This window comes from Hipposideros armiger, unplaced genomic scaffold, assembly GCF_001890085.2.
Source record: "Hipposideros armiger isolate ML-2016 unplaced genomic scaffold, ASM189008v1 scaffold_94, whole genome shotgun sequence".
Lineage (NCBI taxonomy): Eukaryota > Metazoa > Chordata > Mammalia > Chiroptera > Hipposideridae > Hipposideros > Hipposideros armiger.
This window is the reverse complement of record NW_017731444.1, coordinates 72,503-94,559: the sequence shown is the minus strand read 5'-3', so window position 1 is coordinate 94,559 and position 22,057 is coordinate 72,503. Positions and strand designations below refer to the sequence as shown.

General features: G+C 44.3%; 1 protein-coding gene across 1 annotated transcript in view; it reads right to left on the bottom strand.

Moving 5' to 3' along the window:
* Window positions 1-22,057, bottom strand: part of DNAAF9 (dynein axonemal assembly factor 9) — a 144,424-nt gene that overhangs the window by 64,223 nt on the left and 58,144 nt on the right. Inside the window, exons 11-20 of the mRNA XM_019645665.1 lie at window positions 19,929-20,010; window positions 18,984-19,020; window positions 15,879-15,966; window positions 14,696-14,772; window positions 12,346-12,390; window positions 11,918-11,963; window positions 8,853-8,964; window positions 8,036-8,106; window positions 7,028-7,078; window positions 6,348-6,435 (exon numbers count right to left, since the gene is read on the bottom strand). Of these exons, the coding sequence (XP_019501210.1) occupies window positions 6,348-6,435; window positions 7,028-7,078; window positions 8,036-8,106; window positions 8,853-8,964; window positions 11,918-11,963; window positions 12,346-12,390; window positions 14,696-14,772; window positions 15,879-15,966; window positions 18,984-19,020; window positions 19,929-20,010 (697 nt within the window). The remainder of the gene's footprint in view (window positions 1-6,347; window positions 6,436-7,027; window positions 7,079-8,035; window positions 8,107-8,852; window positions 8,965-11,917; window positions 11,964-12,345; window positions 12,391-14,695; window positions 14,773-15,878; window positions 15,967-18,983; window positions 19,021-19,928; window positions 20,011-22,057) is intronic.

Here is a 22,057-nt window from a genome sequence, read left to right as displayed (position 1 = left end):
TGTCTGCTCCCACCCGCCACAGTGGGAAACCTCATGCTTCACAGGGACGTCAGGTAGAATACTCGGGAGGATTCTGCCTCAGTAGTGGGGTAAAATTATCCTGAAATTAAATGCTGCTCTGCTTCCTGCCTAGCAAAGCTTAAAAGCAAGGCCCAGATGATAGGACAGGAAGGAGAATATATTAAAACAATTACTGTATCCCGTATGTGCCAGAAGCTAGAAGAAAGGCTGAACTATGTTAACTTGAGATATGAAAGATATAAAAAATTAAGTCAAACTTCTAGAGATAAAATATACAAAGTCTGAAAAGAAAACTACACTGAATAAGGTTAATGACGTTAGACAATTTTTGAGAGTTTAGCTCAGCTGCTCCATGGTCCTGCTGCTCGGCATCCATTTTGTTTGGCCAAGCAGCCTGCAGGGGCCTTAAACTGACAGAAGCGCCCTATGCAAGCGCAAATCTTAGATAATAGTAGCCCAGTCACAAGCAGATGTAAGTTCCTGAGATGACTTCTCCAATGGACCCTGTGATCAAGTCTCCCTAGCCTCCTAGCACCTTCCCTTGTGCACCACTCAGATAAGAGCCCTGTGGAGCTTACCAAAATCCCACTTTTTAGTTTGAATTGAGTAATCTGGCCTTAGCCTGGGAATCCCAAAGCACCCCACTCCTGGACCCTAATGGAGGCATGTGCTCCAGGTCTTGCCACTCTTTCTGCCTGTACCCTGCCTTGCCCTCCCTGTGTGGCTCCACAAGGCATGCTGTGTACTTCCTCTAAACGTTCTCTGTTTCAATTCCTTTTGTGGTCTTTTGTTGAACTTGGCTCACTATCTAGCACCCTGTGCTCCACTTAACAAATGTTAATTTAACAAACATAACAACAATGCAGAAGGTTAATAAATTGGAATATATAAAAATAAAAACCTATGCAAAATAAAACACAAAGAGAAAAACGACTGAAAATAATTGTACTACAGGGCATCATGGAGCTATGGGACAACTTCAGGCAGCCAAATATATGAACTGGAGTCCCTGAAGGGGAGGGGATAAAACTAAAGAAATAATGGCCAAAAAATTTCCAAAGTTGAGAAAAAACCATCAATCAAGAAGCTAAATGAATTCCAATCACAAGCAACATGAAGAAAACCATGCCAAAACTGTATTACAGAAAAATCAAATTGCTTAAAATCTGTGAGTGGAAAAAAAAAACCTTTTGCAGAAAGGGACAAAGATAAGGATGGCAGTATATTTCGGCTCAGAAACAATGCAAGCAAGAAGATAGTAGGGTAGAACAGCATCTGTAAAGCACAGAAAGAAACTGTCAACCTAGAATTCCTTACCAAGTGAAAATATCTTTCAAAAGTCCTGAGGGGTATGACTTCTGAAATGGCTGTGAGAACTTTGGCAAATCCTCTCCCCAAGAAGCAGGAACAAAACTGGACTAGTGGTGGGCCGGCCGAGTGGCGCATTGGTTAAGAACTGGCTTGGGACGCCAGAGGGCCCCAGTTCGGATCCCACATATGAGGGCCAGTGACACTGCCCTCTACAGCTAAGATGCTGAACAACAGCTCAAACAGCTCAACCTGGAGCTGGGCTGCCCTGAGTCGCCAGCGTAGGCTGCAGCCCCTGCTGCAGTGGGTTGCCATGGGCTACCGTGTGTGGCCGGCATCCAGCGTGAGTGGCCCTCAAGCCGCCGTGAGCGGCCGTCCAGAAGCCGGCGACTGATCTGCCTCGCCTGGGAAGAGCACAATGATGGTGCCAACTTGGGCCAGTGAAGCAACATCCTCCAAAACTAGTCTGAAGAACAAAAGGACAGCAACTTGTCTGTTCCCCTTCCCCCAAATCCCCAGCGCTGTTCCCATCCCCCAATTCCCCAATTTAAAAAAACTACAACAACAACAACAAAAAACTGGACTAGTGGTTAAAGACAACTATTTAAGGACTATGAAATGGACCATAGTTATACAACAAAACTGAGAAGCATTATTTGAGAAATTCTACGGAAGCTTGGTAAGAACAGTGGACATCTGTGGTGTTTTAGCATGGGTCTATTCACATGACCTCCCCTCTAGCTCTGTGGTCTTATGAGGGAGAAGGGCAGGCCTGCTGGAAGGGCTGACTATTCGTGCAAAGCACAGACAATTCTGTATCTAGTGATGTCAAAAACAACATCAAAGTGGCAAACGTTCAGGGAAGGCCGACATACTGACTAACCAGAGATTTTAATACTGGTCGGTGCAACTAGTCAGAAATTAACAGGAAAATCAGGGGACTGAGACAACAGATGACAATTATGTTTTTACATGTTGTTAAAAAGGAACAACAAACCCAAAATGAAGTCACTTTTGCTAAACCACCAAAGCTTAATAACTAACCTAATTGCAGTTTTAGCCTCTCCCAGGAGTGGAATTTTAAACCAGTGGGGAATTTCTGATCAACGCCAGTGAGGTAATCTACCTTCTGCCAAGGGAAGGCATCTTTGCCTGAAACAATCTAGTCTTTTAACTTTTTAGTCTCACCCTCTTTCTGCCTGTGAAAACCTTCCATTTTGTACAACTCATTGGAACGCCCTTTTAGTTGCTAGATAGGATGCTGCCCAATTCACGAATCGCTTAATAAAGCAAATTAGATCTTCCTATTTACTTGGTTGAATTTTGTTCTTTAAGAATACAGCAAAAAAGGTACGTTGTGAGGCGTCTTCCTGGTGTCATGTGCACCAGGAGATGTGTACAAGAATACTCACGACAGTGCTGTCTCCAAGAGCAAAAAAATTCTGAACAGCCCAAATGTCCATCAAGAATCAAAAGGACAAATAACACATTTTCATACAAAGGAATCCTATGGAGCCATGAAAGTGAATGAACTATAGGGCTGCACACAACAATCTGGATGAATATTAGGAAAAGAATATTGAGGGGAAAAAGCAAGTCCCAGAACATGTAGAGTATGATTCTATTTGTAATACATTAAAAAACAAGACACGGGCCGGCTGAGTGGCGCGTTGGTTCAGAGCTGGCTTGGGATGCCAGAGGGCCCCGGTTCGGATCCCACATATGAGGGCCAGTGACACGGCCCTCCACAGCTAAGATGCTGAACAACAGCTCAACCTGGAGCTGGGTGGCCGTGAGTCACTAGCGACGGTGTGGACTGCAGCTTCTGCTGCCCTGGGTTGCCATGCGCTACCATGTGTAGCCAGCAACCAGGGTGAGTGGCCAGCAGCCGCCATGAGCGGCCACCCAGAAGCCGGCGACCGATCTGCCTCGCCCGGGAAGAGCGTACAAACAAAAAACAAAACAAAAAACAAGACACTATTTAGGGATATAGGCTTTTGCAGTAAAATTCTAAAGTGTGGTCCCGAGGACTAGGTACTGGGCAGCCTTCCTGACCAAAGTCAGCAGGGTGGGGGTGAGAAAGGGCACATGAAAGTCATGAACGAATAGGAAGCTGTGTAAGAAGTCTCACGATAGCAGCAGTCACTAACTGGGAAAGGGAAAAGGTTCCAGGACTGGAAGCATTTCAAGGGAAGAGAATGACCAGTTTTCTTATCCATATGGAGTGAGCCGGGCCATCCCTGGACTGAAAATCAGAAGACCTAGACTACCCTCCAGATGCTACCATTAATTTGCACTATAGATCTCAGGCAAATTTTTACCTTCTATGGGGTGAGGGTATAAAGATCGATCAAATAATGCACGCCAAAAGAGCTTTTTAAAGGCCTCCAGAGTTTGGGAACAGATAAATTTGAAACTCATCACAGTCTCAAGTAGAGGCAGATTTACTAAGACACTAATGACAGGTAAGCTTCAGGACCCCTCACTTGCCCGAGCTCCTTCTGAGGCCCTAAGAAGAGCCCTAACCATTTTGCGTTATTTTTCTTTAAGAGAGCCCCCAAGTGGGTGGCATAAACTTCAAGCTCCACAAAACTTACCCGAGTCCCAAAGTGGTGCATCTTTTAACACACAGCCAAAAGCAGACTCCTGTTTAGATTCTCTGCTTCTACTGAATTTTCTGGCCTCATGAAACCATCCCTTAATTCAAACTACATTTCCCTCAGAAACTGAGAAAGTCTGAAAAATCTAAGCTCTCACAAGAGTGTGACTGATAAGGCTTCAGAAATCCCTGGCTGTGCCTTTATTCTTGTGTAAAGACCTCAGGATACACTGAATCTTGCTGGATAATTCAAACAATGTAACATTCTTTTTCTAGCAAGGCCGTTTGCTGGGAAGGTACAAACTAATTTGGCAATATCCTTGCTAAATATTAGAATTGGCTCAACTATGACAGAGCACAAAGACCTCCATGTTGTGTCTACGACCTGCTTTACAAACACTGCAATCCCGCCCCAAGGCTGGTAGCGCTGTCACGCACGCCCAACCCTCCACAAATGGTCCTGACTCTGGTCCTCTGCACCAGGCAGGATCTGGAGAGGCGGCGATGCAGGGGCCCTAGCACAGGCACGGCTATAAGCGCTATTCCCTATGACTTCAGGGTTTTGTGGAGACACCAGAACTCCATGAGCTTTGTCTCATATGTGGATGAAGGAGCAGCAGCTGAACCAGTGATCTGAGAAATGTGCCACCGAAAAGAATATTTTCAAGAGCAAATTATCCAGAAAGGGGATTTGCTTAGGAGAGTTTGAGAAATTTGTGTAGCAAAGTCACAACTCTTCTTCCACAAAATGTCCACATCCAACATGGAAAAATTAGGACTCATAAGAAAATGTTATTGTGAAGAAACCAAAAGAGAACATAAATCCCCATGAAACCCATAGAAGACCAATAAAGTTCTTGAGAATTTTCTATTAGCAAAAACACTGCCATCTTAGACGGAAAGGAACAGACGGAGATTGTTGGATCCCAAAATTTTACTGCTAAGAAGTAGGCTGATAAAAACTACTCAGCTACAAAGTCCATCTTCATGAAAAAGGAAGGATGACAGAGGTGTAGCCACAAGCCCAGAGGGAAAAAGGAAGAGTTTAGAAGGTGGAACCAGAGCTAAGAGCCCAGGAGGACTATTCTGGGGCCTTGACACCTACCTAATCCAGGAACTGGAGTCTGCCCAGTTAGATTTCAAAGCTGCCTTGTCCTCCCTTTTTTTTTTTTTTTTAAAGATTTTTATTGGGGAATTGGGGAATGGGAACAGAGCTGGGGAATTGGGGGAAGGGGAACAGACAAGTTGCTGTCCTTTTTGTTCTTCAGTCTAGTTGTGGTCCTCCCTTTTTGAACCTGAATGTCACTGTTATGCTAGTCCCACCTTATGTGTTGGGAGGGAGGGCTGGGGCAGATAATTTGCTCTGTAGTGTCATAAGTCCACAGATGGAGAGTGCTCAATGGACTACACATGCAGAGCCTCATTTACACCTGATTTAGATGATATTCATGATGAGATTTGGGAGTTTTGAGCTGAAGAGATTTAGGACTTTGAACTGTTACCATAATGGGATGAGGCCCTGGGAAAGCAGTCACTGTATTTTGCATGTGGGAGAGGCATGTACTGTGGGGGTCAGAGGGTAGATTGTGGTAGGCATGAATTTAAGATGGCCCCCACAATACTCATCCCTGATGTTACTCTGGCATTCATGTAACCTTACAGGGCAAAGGGAGATGATCTGAGTGGGCCTCCTCTAATCACAGGAGCCCTTTATAAGCACTTTTCTCTGGCTGGTAGCAGAAGAGGAATTCGGACACAGTAAAAGAGTGAGAGAGATTCAACAACGCAAGGGAGGTTCTCTGTTGCCGAGATGGAGGAGTCACAGGGCAAGGACCATAGGGAGGAGGAGCTAAGAGTGGTCCTGGCTCACAGCCAGCAGCAAAACAGGGACCTTAGCGCTACAACTCAAAGGAACTGGATTCTGCCAACAATCTGGATGAGTCTGGGCGCAGGTTCTTTCCCAGTCTCTCCAGATGAGTCTAGTCTGGCCGATGCCTTGATTTTGGGCTTAGGAGACCCTAAACATGAATTCAGCCAAACCTGCCCTGGACTTCTGACCTATAGAACTGTCAGATAATAAATGCGTGTTGTTTCAAGCTATTGAATTTGTGGTAATTTGCTACATAACAATAGAAAATTCATCCAGATTTCGTTTAGCTCCACAGATTCTATTTCTGGACATGTTGTTGCTCTAGTCTAGCCCATTCTGAGAGCAATTCTCAGGCAGCAACAAGAGGACCAGGTGCAGTCGGGGCTAGCCCTTCCCAGCACAAGTTTCCTCATCTGCTCATCTGCAAAATGAGTGGATCAAAGGAGAAAAGCTGTAAAAAAACACTTCTACACCAACAAATCTTTTCAAGTATCAGCTGCATTATTAAGCACAACATCTGTGCAAAACAGGAACCCAGAGACAGCTCACCTTCCTCAGGACAGCACTGTGGATTGCTGGAGAAAAGGTATGCCCCTTCTCCTCCTGTTAGAAAAGTGCCCAGGAAACATTCATCCTCCTTTAAAAAATAAAGAAACACAAAGAGCAAGTGATTTATAGCATAAACATTCACAGAATTGAAAGTCCTGCCCAAATTTGTCTGTCTACAAAAGCTGCTGATATACCCAACTTCTTCCACTGCCTTTGGCACTGCCTGGCTCTTTGTCATGTTACTGGAATCCTTGACTTGTGCTGAGAAAAAGAATGTACGGTCCTCTCTGAGTCCAGGCACCAAAGCCTGAAATGCTTGTTCATGTTCCAGTGGATTCAGTGGATTTATATCCACCAGAGGCAGCTCTCCTTGGACTAAAGCTTTGATCTCTAGCTCTGTGTGTATAGTCCATTCTGAGATCTGCTTTTAATGGTACTGGGATATTAAAACACATACACACACACCAAAAAGTTTAAATAGCAGAAAGAACCCCTCTAACTGTGTACCCCATAAATGATTATTTCTAGAGCTCTACTGGGAAGGGAAAGAATGCACACAGGAGTTGAGACAAAGAAGTACAGATCCTTTAAATTAGCCCTGAGATATTTTAAATTATCTTTATAAATTGTTTACATTTCATTTTGATATGTTAACATTTAAGAATAAGAAGGCTGCTTACTTTCACTCCTTGCTTGGTTTTCTCAGGCAATTTTACTTCATTATCTTCTACCTGTGTCCAAAAAGAGTACAGATTTTCAGGTACTATTTCATGGCCAGAACTTTGCTAGGTTCCTCTCCCCCCGATCCTGTGTTCAAATATTTCTAGGCAACTGTCTGGGCGTCCCTCCACCAAATCTAGTCTTCCAGGTCCTGACTGCTGGCAGAGTTGGCTACTGGTCATCAAGGCTCAGAGCCCAAGGCCATGGTGGGCTCTCTCACTGGGATCTGAGGTCCAGCTAAATGAGCGTATGATATGTAGAAAGGATGTGTTAGTCTCCACTTACATTTCACTTCAGAGGAAAAAAACAACTATTTTTAGGAACAAAGGAAAGACAGCATATAAAAATATTTTCTGAGTGCGTTCTCACTTAAACATGTTCATGTTAGAAGATAACTCTTGTTCTTCCCTATTCAAGTCAGAATTGTAGAAACAGAATATGAACAGCTTCTAAAATGGGTACTCAGATCATTACCAAGCTCACTGCTGTCATACTTTCTATGTCCCAAGGCACCAGAGTTTCAGACCAAGTCCCACCAATGAAGATGGGACCTTTCCACACACAGAGACACACTGCTGTACAAACTTAGCACTAACCATTCTCGTCAAACAAGGGAGCCACATGAACTACTCCTCACTATCTGTGTGACCTTGGACAGGTTGGCCAATTTCTAAGCCTCAATCTCCTCATCTATAACATGAGGGTGTTAGTTTCTTCCTTTCACAATTTAACAGGGATCCAGAAAACTTAGTTTCTTTCTTTTAGACCTTTTCTAAGATTATGAGAGAATTAAAGAAACTAGATTCGTTAGTATAAAGAGAAAAGAGCTGAGATAAAAAACTTCCATTCTTGAACAGTAGCTAGTTCAGGGTGTGACATCCCACCAGAGACCCAATGAAGAGGCTCTTCCTCAAATGCTTTCCCCGATTTCTCCATGTTTACGTCCACTTCACTTGAATGACACTAACCAGCCAGGAGCAGAATCTGGGTATGGCGGCTGTCAGGACTATGGAGCTGGTTTCTGTGGTAACAGTGCCATCTGTAGGAAGACCACAGACATGCAGGTTAATGCCCACCACCTGAGCCCACCGGGCAGGCTCCAGATGGCTAACGCCCTTCTGCTCCTCAGGAGCAAGGGCTCCTCTTATTAATACAGAGTCTGATGCCCTTGGAAAACGAAAACTTCCTCATCTGGAGACAGGGCGACTAATGAAAGGTTTCCCCATGTGATTAACTCCATTATTTTTTACAACAAATAGAAACACACATTTAAATGAAGAGTTCTGGGAATTAGTCCTTTTTATTTATACTTATAATTTTTATCAAGGTAGTACATGTGTACGTAATCAAAATCAAACAAAACATGATCAGGCTCATCCTATCAGCACTGGATAATTATCATTTTCTAGAATTTTTTTGCCAACATATTGGGTAGAAAAAATAGATCCTACTTATTGCTTCAAACTGCTACTTCTTGATTACTAGTAAGGCTATACATATTCATATATATGTATATGTGAAGATAATATATGTTATATATAAACATAGCTCCGTTTTGTTTTCCAGTTCTATTTTTTGTCCATTTACCATTGGGAAGCTTGTCTTTTTCTTATTAATTTGTAAGAACTCTTCATAAATTAGGATATATTCCCTTTATTATAAGTGTTCTAATACTTTCACAAGTTTATTGCTGGTCTTTTGACTTAGTTTACGGTTTATTTTGATCAAAACAAATAAACGAAAAATTTCAAGCTTCCTCTCCAAAGACCACATATATTTACTTACCTTTTTCTTTAACCAAGATCTGCGATGTTAAAAATGATTCTGAGAACACCACAGATCCTAAGCACCCCCTTCCTCCCAGCAAGTCAGGAATGTCATAGACAGTCATACAAGCCTATATCAAATTAGAAAACAGAGTTAGACCAGTTGTCAGTCTTAAACTCAGGGACAGATCCATAAGAAATAGACCACAAAATACTGCTTCAAGGTGCATTTCAAAAGAATACTGGAGAGTCTCTAAGAAAAACTCAAATTATCCTGAAGTATATCTCAGAGCTTGGAGATGACTTCAGGATCACACAAGCTTCCTTACAATTGCTTCTTGATCAGAGACACTCTTGGGCTATAAAAATATCTTTATGTTCCTATAAACTCCCTCAAACTGCTTATCCTCCCTAAGAGGCAACACAATAGCCTTCATTCTTAACATTGACTAGTCCCCAGGGGGAGGTGTTTCTTCTAGGTGTCTGTACACTCACATACTCTTCACATCTCAGCATGTCCATACTCTCACTAACTCAATGTTAGGTGTGGGCTCAAGTTCTGAACAAGTTTGGAAAGGTGGTCATTCGTTTGGTATACGTGTCTTTATGGATATTTTGGGGTACACGTCAAAACCTACAAATGGTACTTTCAGTACCAACAAAATTAAAAGAAAGTTATTTAAGCTTTTATGGCAAGACAAAAACTAGAGGCTTCAGTAGGCTGGAAAAAAAATTGTAGCAACTCAGAGAGAGCTCCTGAATGGCTGGTAAAAAGCCCTAATTTATCAGTTAAAACTAGTGAAAATGGAACAATTCTGGGGAAATCTAGCAGAAATGTAGGAATTTGGATGAGCCAGGGCCAGGGTCTGAGATGACTGTGACAATCTGTGGTGGGACATGGGGGTAGGTAGCACGATGAGCCCTCTCAGGTCCTGTCCCCTCCTAGCCTGACGTCACTAAATGGCTAGGTGCAGAGCTCCTGAAGCCAGAGTCTATTCCGACACACTGTTGTGTCAGCCTGGGACACTGCTCCACCCTAAGAACAGAGACAAAAGACTGAGGGCTCTTGAAGGAATTGCTAGATTCTTAAAAAAAAAAAAAAGCAGTTGAAAAGAAAAAACCACAATTAAAGCCAAAGTCCTAATTTTCCATGTTGTCATGATAAAAAGAATGTATTGGGTTGTCAGAAAAGTCATGACGCATTTTTGCAACGAAAAACATAGAAAATATACATCATGACTTTTCCGACAACCCAATACAAAAGTGATAGGTAGCATTTTGTATTTTAGTTAACTTTCTAATTAGGCTGGACAACTGGAAGGTTTATCTAAATCTGTTTCAAAGAATTCTGAGTATCTGAAGATACAGAATCTTCCTGGGCCACATGGTCCCTCTTAAGTGATAGTGGGAACCCCACTTGTTTGGTTCCCAGATCAATCAGGAAGACAAATCCCGTGGGTTTCCAATCCCTCCCTTTCATATTAGGCATCTGGCACTGAGGAAGGGGAGAGAGAACATGAAAAAGAATACATGTAGCATTTGTTAGACACTTGCTATGTACTTCGCACCATGTAGCATGGGGAGAAAATATACAAAACACGGTCCCTATATTCAGGAAACCTTATAATGTATAGTTGGAGAGACAAGAACATTCTTATAAAAGAGTCATCATTTGACACCTTAGTAGAATTACTCCCTGATTTATGTAGTACAAACTGTAAGTACTGTAGGAATATAGTACATGTGAGGAGAAATCAATAGGGATGCTTGCAGGAAGACGCAGAACTTCCTCTCTGCCTGTAAGAGGACAGGATTTGTACAGAAAGCACCAACTTCCCATCTCTCCTTTCCAATTTCATTAGCTGCTGCTGAATGCACACTTAACATAGTAGTATGAGCCTACTGGACTCCTAATCACCCACTTCTATGCAAAGCACCTTCCAGAGCATTGCATAAGAGTCTAAGGAGGAAAGTCAGGGAACTGAAAGTCTAGCAAGGAGATACAGCATTATTGCCTAAATATCAGAAAGCATTTCCCAGCATCTTGATGATGTCAAAAAAAAGTCTCAGTTGAACTAACTGAACTAAAACTAATTGAACTAAAAGAACATCAACACAAAATGCAGACAGATACAAGCAGATACATTATAAAAACAGGAATTACTCACAACCTTAAAAAATTCTCTCTGTAGATAACATTACTGCTTTTCCACTGGTGATGGTGGCAGGCATGCGTTTACATTGAGTCATCCAGAGCTGCCCACCTAGTTCCCAGTGACCAAAAGCTTACAGGAATTAAGGCTCAGGCAGTAGCCACAGAACAGACTCAAGATATAACTTGTGCCCACATACAGTGCAGCCAGAACCTTGGCTGGCTGGCATCCACCATCCTCTCATGCACTGCTTGCCAATCTTCACATCAGGATGCAATAGGGTAAATGGGGTCTTGGCTTCTGGCTGGGATTAACAGATCTAGAAAATCTAGCTCCCCTAGGCCATGCCAGCCCACCTAGGGACCAATATTTTTGTATCTCTAAACCATTCCCATGACCCATCAGTGTGCCCTCAGCACATGGGTTGGAAAGTTCTGCTCTGGACTACCCCACTTTCCTGGAGACTCAGGGCTCTGACTTTTTGTTTCTTTTCGTTTATGTTCACAGGCCTCCATTAGGGGTATCAACAGAGGCCTTGGAACACTTAGAAGCCACTGAAAACGTGTTGGTGTGTGTTGGGGCGGGCTTGTCCTCAGCTGCCATTTCCATAACAGGTCAGAGAAACCTCAGTCACTTGGAGGAGGCCTTCCTGACCTTAGGAAGAGGGTTCTTTCCCAAGCCCCCAGCTAAGGTTCTGGACCGAGGGGAGCCTAGGCATGGGAGTGTGGATGTGGTGGCCTGGCACAGCTGCCCCGGCACCCTCTGAAAGTACAGGCCCACCACTGATGCAGCTGGAACAGTTCTGAAAGGAACCAGTTCCCTCAGGTACATAATGGGCTGCCCAAGAATCCCACCCACTCTTACCTCCCCCCTTGAAGATGTCCCTCTATAGGCCATTCCCTGCCAGATGACCTGTATGAGCTCTGCTTACCGTCTTCACAAAGTATAAGCTATCTTCACTGTCCAGAGGCACGATTCTAGAAGAGGAAAGAGATGGGAGGGACATTCATTACATTTACAACGTTCTCTTTCATCAACATGGCAGCAACCCAGAGACCCAGATTTCTCTCATGTGTTTTCAAAATACTTGGTTGCATGTATGCAGAATTAGTAGGTAGGCTTCTTGGAGGGAACTGGGTCCCCATCCTGCTCCCACCCCTCAGGTGTTCATTGGGAAGCACTCAGGGTACAAGGTCTCAGCCGAGTACAGCCAGCCCCACGCTCAACCCTGGAGTGATGCCACTGCCAGCTGTGGAACTGTGAGAAGACCACCCATACCAGCAGTTACGAGGTAGCCTTTCTTCTCTTTTTGCTTCTAAAACTCGCCCAAATGAGGATGCACCACAAACATATACTCACCTTCCCTGATTATTCACAGCATGTATATGAAAAGCCATCTTGGAGCTGCAGACAAACAAAACCAAGGTCAATCTGCTCTTGCCGACCACTGGCAGGTGCCCTCCCCAGAACCCTGCTGCTGCACTGCACCGATGCTGAGCCCTCACAGCACACTTGCCAAGTGAGGGGCCAGAGTCTCACTCCAGTCATGGCCATGCCTCTGTGCAGATTATCAGGGCTGTCTTAACTTTTGGACAGAGCAGGAGAGAACCATGTGACAGGAGCATTGCCCCCTGCAGACTGGGAGTGACCCTCCCAGTCTCCTACTGACCCGGGGTCTCCTACCCCATAGCCCTGACATCCTGTCCAGATCTTCCTCCTCATTTACCACCTTTGGGTCAAGCTGCCATCCCTGCTTGAGGTCTAAGCAGAGGCCAGGTCCTGTGTTCCTCTTGGGAGATGATTTGCTAACCTGATGCAGTTCAAGGGTAGTCAGTGAACTGACCTTGTGGAGAGAAGGGGGTGGGGCTCTAGGTAGAGGACTGGCCCCGGGAGACTCTCCTCCCATTGCCTGGTGTTCTCTTTGTTCCTTTCTTCAGCTAGTGTGGTACACCCAGGCTTAGGAGGCCTTGGGGTTGAGAGGTAGCCTGCCCTGGAAAGGCTGAGTGACCTGGCAAGGCCCAGAGGAAAGGAGGAATGGGATGTCTATATGTCAGTCATGTCAGTGGTAACAGAGAAGACCAGTGTCATAGCAGCTAACATTTACATGCCCAATCACTGTATGAGGTGGAAAGATGGGGAAACAGATACACAGGCAGCTCCCTGTCTTGCCCAAAGTCACACAGCTGGAAAACAAAGAAGCTTCTTCAAACTTAGGTCACCAAGAAAAGACAGTCTAGGCCAGTGCGAGGCCTTAAGGGATTCCCTCACCTCCTCTCCCCCTCCCCGTCTCTCCCTCTTTCCCACTCCCTCTCCCCATCTCCTCTCTCTCTCTCTCTCTCTCTCTCTCTCTCTCTCTCCTTTCATGGCCAGAGCTATAAGACCCAGAAGACCCAGAGGAAAGGAGACCTGAGGCAAGCCTAAAATCTTGTGCCAAAGAGATCTGGCCTTTCCTGCCACTCCTGTGGCTGTAGAAATAGAATTCTTCTTGTTAGGTCAACTGACTGACTTATCTTTCTACATGCTCCTTTTCACTACTCAGGGCTATAGATGCAACAAAATGTAAGGCATGGAGCTGAGGTACCACAGTGTACATCCCAGAAGTGTTCTTAAAGAAACTCCCCAATATTGGTGTCTTTTGCCTCCTTTGATAACAGTGTACTTAGTGGTCCCCACATTCAACAGTGGGTTAAGTGGAGTAGGTTCAGGAAGGTTTAGCTATGGAAAAGGACCACACAGAGATATACTATGGTGTGCCAGGGGATGTGTGATGGGAAGACTGACAGGGAGCCAAATATCTAGAACATCAAGGCCCTGAGACACAGCCAGACTCAGGGTTTCTATCACGTGAGAGGCAGATAAAGCCCAGGGCAAGCCTCTTCTAAGCAGTGACTGTCTTCACATGCCCAAGGCCCCTGACCCTAACAAACCTCACCACTCATGTTCCCAGCTTCATCTTTTTAACCTCTGAGCTGGGTTTGCCAGGTCTCTAATGGTTCCAGTATTGATCTGCATCCCATTCCAGTGTCAGGACATGTGTCTGACTCTTTCTCATACAGCTCCTCCATCTGTGGCTCACTGGCCTCTCAAAGCCCTGATCATAAATGATTCTCCTCCACATATCCCATTATTTTACCAGAACGTTTCTCAAAGGAGAAATGGCATATCAAATACAAGGAAGAAAAGAGTCTTTAAAAATCAAACATTAGGGCTGGCTGAGTGGCATATTGGTTAAAAGCTGGCTTGAGATACCAGCTCTGAGCAGCAGGGCCCTGGTTCGGATCCCACATGAGGGCCAGTGACACTGCCCTCTAAAGCTAAGATGCTGAACTACAGCTCGATCTGGAGCTGGGCTGCTGTGAGTCGCCGGTGATGGCGTAGGCTGTAGCCCCTGCTGCAGTGGGCTGCCATAAGCTACAGTGTGTGGCCGGCAGCCAGTGTGAGCTGCCTAGAGCCGCCATGAGCGGCCGTCCAGAGGCCAGCGACCGATCTGCCTCACCCGGGAAGAGAGCATGATAATACCAACATGGGCCAGTGAAGCGATGTCCTCCACAACTAGACTGAAGAACAAAAGGACAGCAACTTGTCTGTTCCCCTTCTCCAATTCCCCAACACTGTTCCCCTCTCCCAATTCCCCAATAAAATCTTAAAAAAAAAAAAAATCAAACATTAAAAAAAAATTCCTTATAAGAATATATAAGCCATTGCTTACCGTACGGCTGCCTTAAACTGCAGTAACTCAAAGGCATCTAACCCAGATCCCAGGATCTGCTCAGCTACCTCCTTGGCCTGTAAAACCAATAACAAACCAGAAGCAATTAGCTTTCACAGCAGGCAAGTGTACACATCACTGATAGGAGGAGCCCTTCTAACACCTGGCCAGGAGAACGCTGTGCACCTCCCCTCTACATGGCTATTTAGGAGCCTGCTTTCTTCAGGCTGGGTTCATAGGAAACACTTCATTCAGGCAGCTGGGATGGTGGCACTGTGAGGTCTGGAAATGCTCGTTGTCTTCCCCTGTCCCCTGGCCCTGGAGGAGGGCACTCCTGGCCTCAGGGTTTCTACCCAATGCTAAGAACATTCAACTAGCTAGAGTTACAAAAAAGATCAGTTAAAAAACAAAGGTGTGAGAACTGAGGTCAGCACCGAACCCAAGTCAGCAGCAGGGATTCAAGTTCAGTGAGGAGGGGAGATGGCAAGGAACTGGTGACTACACTACAGTCTCTCTGGTATCTACATCATACACAACCTTTCCAATGTCAAATGGCTTCCTTCAGGAAAGGTCCTATTGGCATTGGGAGGCATCAAGCCGACTCTTCACATCTCCTTACTGGGTCAGATATAGGAATCCAACTCAGCAGGGCAGGTTAACAGCAAAACAGCAAGGAAGATAAAGGTCAGAGGACGAGAACACATGTGCTTGTCAAGAAAAAGCAAGTCAGATTTTCTAATCTTTAGATGTGTTTTTTTTTTTAACACTGAATTATAGGAAATCAAACTGTGTAGCTCAAAACAAACTTACCTAATTTTATTAAAATTCACAGTAGAATAACCTATATATTTTTTAAAAGCCTTTTTTAAAACACTCTGAAGTAAAAAATAACTTGCTACAGAATGATTTTTCTGTAACACCACCAGGTATCTACAAAGAAGTGTGGATTAGTTTGTCATTCATAAGACAAGGGCAGCCCGGTAACAGGCAGTACAGGCAGCATAAGCTCAGCGCTCTAAAGGTGTCTCTGGTGCCAGCTCTGCTGAGGCCCAAGCTCACACAAAACTGAGTACTACAAGGTATCAAAACACCCAAAACAAAACCAAAAAATCCCACCCAGATGAACAGTAAGTTTTACATTAAAATAACATCTAAGGAAAGAGGAACATGGTATTTAAATTACCTTTGTTAGACTGGAAGTTTTAGCATAACATGCAATACCAGCCAAAACAGCCTCAATAACAGCAGCATATACCTGGGACAAGAGCCTACTTTAAAAACAAAAAATAAGGGTTAACTATAGCATCACAAGGTTTCATCAAAAGCTGCACGCACAAAAATGATGTTCCCTGTGGGGCTGGTTTTTAAACAGAATGAGAAAAGTGCAAAAAATGAAACTTGTTGATTTCCAAACCTTTTAAAAGCTATGTGTCCCATCTGATTTATACTTTTTTCTGTTAAATCATGATAAATAAGAAAAGAAAAGCCAGCTCTTCTTAATTCTGCTCAAAAGACCAACCCTCCAAGTTTATGATCCAGCGGTAGAAAACCACGTGGGCTCCCTGACCCGTCCACCCACGAGCAGCTGCCCAAGCACCTGGAATCTCCTTCAGTATCGTGATACAGACGTGCTGCTTTTCCAGGGACCAACTGCACCACACCATCATGTCACCTCCTCCCCACGCCTGCTAAAATGTTACTGGAACCTCCAGAGACAAAAGAGATTACTCTGGGGATAAGATGGGCTTCACTTAAATGCAAATTAACAGCTGCAGACCACTTTCCCAGCAGCTTACCTGATCTAGAAAACAGAGCATGTTTCTAAGGGGAAGTATTCCCCTCCTAAAGGAGCACCCCTCCACCCCCTCCACCGCCAATCAATCTTGCTCTTTCTCTCTGACTTCTCACTTCCAAAGTCAGTGTAAGGATTTTTTTCTTTGGCAGTATAGGGACTGCCACCAAGGTACCTTGAAAATCCAGGTCATTGTAATTCCCTTTAGAACAGGGTTTCTCAATCTCAGCATTTTGGGCCAGATAATTCTTTGTTGTGGCATCTGTGCTGTGCTTAGAAGATGTTTAGCAGCACCCCTGGCCTCTATCCATTTGATGCCAGTAGTAGCCCCAGCTGTGACAACCAAAAATGTCTCCAGACTGCCAAATGTCCCTGGTTTGGGGTAGACTGCTAGGGGTGGTGCAGCAAAATTGCCCTTTGTTGAGAACCACTGCTTGAGGGGAAAGAGACCCAGGGTCTTATTAGGATAATTATAGCAGGCAGGGCCTCATCCCTGAGGCCCTAAAAGGCAAGGAGGTGCCTGCAAGGAGCTGATAAAGCCTCACCTAAGAATATGTCTGTTTTTAAGCCCAAGAATCTTATAAGGGTAAAGGAAGGCAATAGGAGTTTGAAAGCAGCGGGGACCACAGAAATGTTCTGGTCTAACTCTCTTTTCTTATAGAAGAAGCAAATAGGGCCTCTGGAGGTGGAATAAGTTGTCCAAGGCCACAGAAAATTAATGGCAGACTCGAACTCAGGCCTGCTCTCAGCCTGGAGCTTTCGCACTGGGCCACACCACCCTGCCGACTCTTCCAGTTTCCTCCTCAGCTCCCTCACCACGCCTCCAAATTGTAGGTAAGAGATCTGAGTTAGGCAGAAGAAAAAGGGACAGAAAAAGGACACATAACAGAACGACAGCTCCAAGGATCAACATATCCTGAAGACTGTTGGCCGGGCAACGGCAGAGGGGTATGCCCTGGTATGAAGGGGCCAGGCAGGGACACTGCCGATGGGCTGGGCCACTTCCAGGTAAAACCAGAATCCTCCACACCTGGACACTACGGGCGAAGCTTTATAGAGGCCAACTTCAAAGATACATAAAGATGCCCTTCCTCCCACCTAACTGGATTCAAACATCACTCAGTGCCAACACTGGCCAGGCCTCCCCGCTGCTTTGCCTTCTCAGACAACAGCTTAATACAAAGCCGCCTGGCTACTGACTCATAACATGGGCCTGGATGGGAGGTCTGGGACCTATGACAAGGGAAGGGGCTGCTCTGTACCTGGATGGCGCTGCGCGGCCTTCGCTGGGACACCACAAGGCCCAAGTTCCACCAGCTCTGTGATTCAGAAAATCCCCAATGTGGGCCCCAGTACCCCTCAATACCAGTCCCTGAAGCTGGGCACCAGTGAATTTTGTTTAGGTGAAATGTCTAAGGGTCCCGAATGAGGACCCAGTGCAGTGGCTAAGCACAGCTAGCATGGAAGCACAAGCAGGTACAAAGCAAGACTATACATACCCACCAAAATATCAGAATGTGGCTGACTTGCTGAGTAAGTAAAGAAAACCCTCAAAAAAAAGACTGCACACACACTATAATTACAGCCATACAAAACCTAAATGTATAATTAAAAAACAAAAAACCAGGAAGATACCCATTAAGATACTCTTGTATCTTAGAGGAGGAATTATGATTTTATTTTCTCTGTTTTCTAAATTTCTGTAGTGTGATTATATTTCCTTATAAGAAGAGACACCAGAGATCTCTCTCTCTCTTCACATGAACACAGAGGAAAGGCCATGTGAGGGCACAGTGAGAGAAGGTGGTGGTCTGCAACAACTCAGGAGAGAGGCCTCACCAGAAACCAACCTTGCTGACACCTTGATCTTGCACTTCTAGCCTCCAGAATTGTGAGAAAATAAAGTTCTACTGTTTAAGCCACCCAGTCTGTGGTATTTTGTTATGGCAACCCAAAAAGACTAATACAAACATTAATGAGTTTATTTCCTGTCTTTGGTTTTCTACTTTATGCTGGTTAAGAGACGTCAACACTAGGACCTTTCTAAAGTTGCACGGCCTGCCTGAGTTCACATCCTAGTTTTGTTCCATAAGTCTGAGTGTCAAGTCCAGAGGAAACGCTCCTCAGGCCAGAGGAGTTCCACACAGATTCTTCCAATGGGTTTCAGGATGCTTTATTTTTTAGGAGAGCCCCCAATATAAACTGCACTATGCAGAAAGCATATTAAGAAGAGTTATGCCACTTAAATGCAGGTAGGAAGTCTCCTGATTCTGGAAGGAGGAGCACATAGTCAAGTTGGCAGGGTCTGCAGCCTGGACTCCCAGCTGACAGATGGGCTGGGAGCCTCCTGGGAAACTACAGAGCTCTGCTCATCTCATAAACCAGACATCTCACCCACTGCTGACTTCAAAAGGAGGAAGACAGAACAGCCACAACTTCTAAGTAACCCAACTTTGAAATAAATAAATAAACAAATAAATAAAAATGAAGACTTACATTTGTTCAGTTTTTTTGGGCAGCTTGTTGTCATCACCTGTGAAAGAGGGCCTAATGAGAATGTGACAAGATCATAGGAGATGCAAACACTTCACACAAATGACAGTGATACCTAGCTTCTCTCAGTATCTTCCTGGACCTTCAGCTCTGACATTGACTTTGACAACCCACTCAGTGTCACCACTAAATCTCAGAGAACACATACAGAATCTTAGGCTCTGGAATGTTTTTGCTTTTATTTTAATGTTTTAAACTAGAAAGTGTAAGTAAGCGGCTCCGCTCTGCCTCTTTCCTCATTTCCTTAATTTTCTGACCCAAGTCATGCTTCTTTCAGAGTTTCCTGGTTCATATAACAACATTCAGGAGAAAACCTGGTTTCTAATGTACTGTGGAGCAGTGCTGAGATCCTCATTCTAGAGGTTCTTCTCCATGTCTCTTTGGATGTCTGCAGCTTCTGGTTACCCCAGCAAGATGGGCATCGCTGGTCAGCCTTTCTGGATGGCCCTGCAGCATGGAGCCATTGCTCCTATGAATGTTCCCAGCTCATCGGTACCCTCCTGCCATGGCCTTTCTTCACTTTCCTCACAAAAAGAGTTGGGTGGGCACCTGGCTGAGTCATCCAAACTCCCATTGCAGCCCTCACCTTCTGTTATCTCCAACTAGAACTTATTCAATTTTGCCTTCCCTCTGACACTGAGGACATGGGCTTGCACATGGTTAGACTGACATATGTCGAGCCAATCGTTTTTCCTCCTGGAATACATTCTGTGAGTAACATGTCAAGCACATCAACCCTCCACCTGCAATCAGAGCGGGAGTTGGAGGCCTACAAATTGGGCATCATGAGCTTCTGACCAAAGTATAATAGTAAATCATGAGTCCACATCTAGATCATGGGAGAAACTATTCACTAAGTTGATAAGATGACAACTTATAGGGACTTACCCAAGTAAGGAATGTAAGTAGCTCCAAAAAAGTATGTTCTCGAACAAGCAAGGGGTCCCTTTGGTGAGACACACTGTACTACCTGGATGTCAGAAAAAAACAAAACCAAAAAATGAGCAGGGACTTAGATGTGTACTGCTAGAGAAGTAAAAAGCGTATTAGTTAACGGAAATCAATTTTATTTTACCAACAGCTGATTATTTTTTAAAGGCATAGGGGAAAAGATCACCTTTAACAGTTATTTTTCCAAAGGTAACTTGCATGTGTGTATGTTTGTTCTTAATTTTGGCTTATATTGAAGGTTGCTATTGGGCACTTGGTCAATCCAGGATGGGGAATGAATTCACAACTTAGAATTAAAAAAAAGAGAAAAACGTGCTTGGATTTTGATTGCCATTAATATTCAGTCCAGGATTTTCACAGTGGGGACCTTGGCTGATATGACAGGCAGATGTGGGGAGAAGCTAAAATTCAGGAAAGGAGGGTGCTACCCAGGTCCCTACCTTCATTGGTATTTTATCTCCATACACAGGTCTTGCAGAAGAGAAAACGACAAGTTCCCTACATTTTAAAATTCTTCTTCTTCTTCCCTGTTTAGGTGCTCATTTATACAGAGATAGAATGGTTTTCTTTTCTCTTTTGAAAATCCAGTATTTCATCAGGATTCCTAGGACAGCATATACAAAACTCAAAAATGCTACCACAAGAACTCACTATTTTAAACTATACAATTCAGTGGTGCACTGGTTTTATCACTGTGTTCTTCAGTCCTTAATGTTCCAAGATTCCTTCTTTTATCATTTGCTTTCTATTTTGACCAAACTTCCTTTAGTCATTCCTTTAGGGTAGGTCTGTTGGCAACAAATTCTTAGTTTTCCTTCATCTGAAATGGATTCCCCCATGTCTCGATTCCCCCTTCATTCTTGAAGGATATTTTCACTGCTTATAGATTTCTAGGTTGATGGCTCTCTTCCAGAACTTGAAAAATGTTGTGCCACTTCCCTCTGGCTTCCATGGTTTCTTAGGAGAAATTCACTTTCACTCAAATTGTTTTCCCCTATAGGTAAGGGTGTTCCTCTCTGGCAACTTTCCTTTGCACTTGTCAAGATTTTCCTTTTCAGGAGTTTGACTCTGATATGTATTGGTGTGGCTATCTCAAGGTTTAATCCTGTTTCAGGTTCACTAAACTTTTTTTTTAAAGATTTTATTGGGGAACTGGGGGAGAGGAACAGTGTTGGGGAATTGGGGAAGGGCAACAGACAATTTCCTGTCCTTTGGTTCTTCAGTCTTGTTGTGGAGGACATTGCTTCACTGGCCCATGTTGGTATTATCATTGTGCTCTTCCCGTGTGAGGCAGTCACTTGCCGGCCATTTGACAGCCGCTCACGGCGGCTCATGGCAGCTCACGAAAGCTCACGCCTGCTGCCAGCTAGCCCCACTGCAGCCTACGCCGTCGCTGGCGACTCACCGCAGCCCAGCTCCAGGTCGAGTTGTTGTTCACCATCTTAGCTGTAGAGGGTGCAGTGTCACTGGCCCTCAAATGCAGGATCCCAACCAGTGCCCTGCTGCTCAGAGTTGGCGTCCCAAGCCAAATCCTAACCAACGCACCACTCGGCCGGCCCTAAACTTCTTGTATTTGTAGGTTCATGGGGTATTTTTGTTTGATTGTTTTGCCAAATTTGGAGAATTTTCAGCCATCATGTTTTTAAATATTTTTTCAGCACCATCTTCTTTCTCCTCTCCTAATATGCCAATAACATGAATGTTAAGATTTTTCTGTGATAGTTTCACAGATCTCTGAGGTTCAGCCTTTGCAGTTAATTTCCTCTGCTGTTTAGACTGGGTAATTTCTATTGTTCTGTCTTCAACTTACTGATTCTTTACTCTCTCTTTTCCATTCTGCTGTTGAGTCCATTCAATGAGTTTTAATTTTTGATATTATATTTTTTAGTTCTAAAATTTTCTTTTTTTCTTTTTTAAAGATTTTTATTGGGGAATTGGGGGATGGGAACAGCACTGAGGAATTGGGGGAAGGGGAACAGACAAATTGCTGTCCTTTTGTTCTTCAGTCTAGTTGTGGAGGATGTTGCTTCACTGGCCCAAGTTGGCACCATCATTGCGCTCTTCCC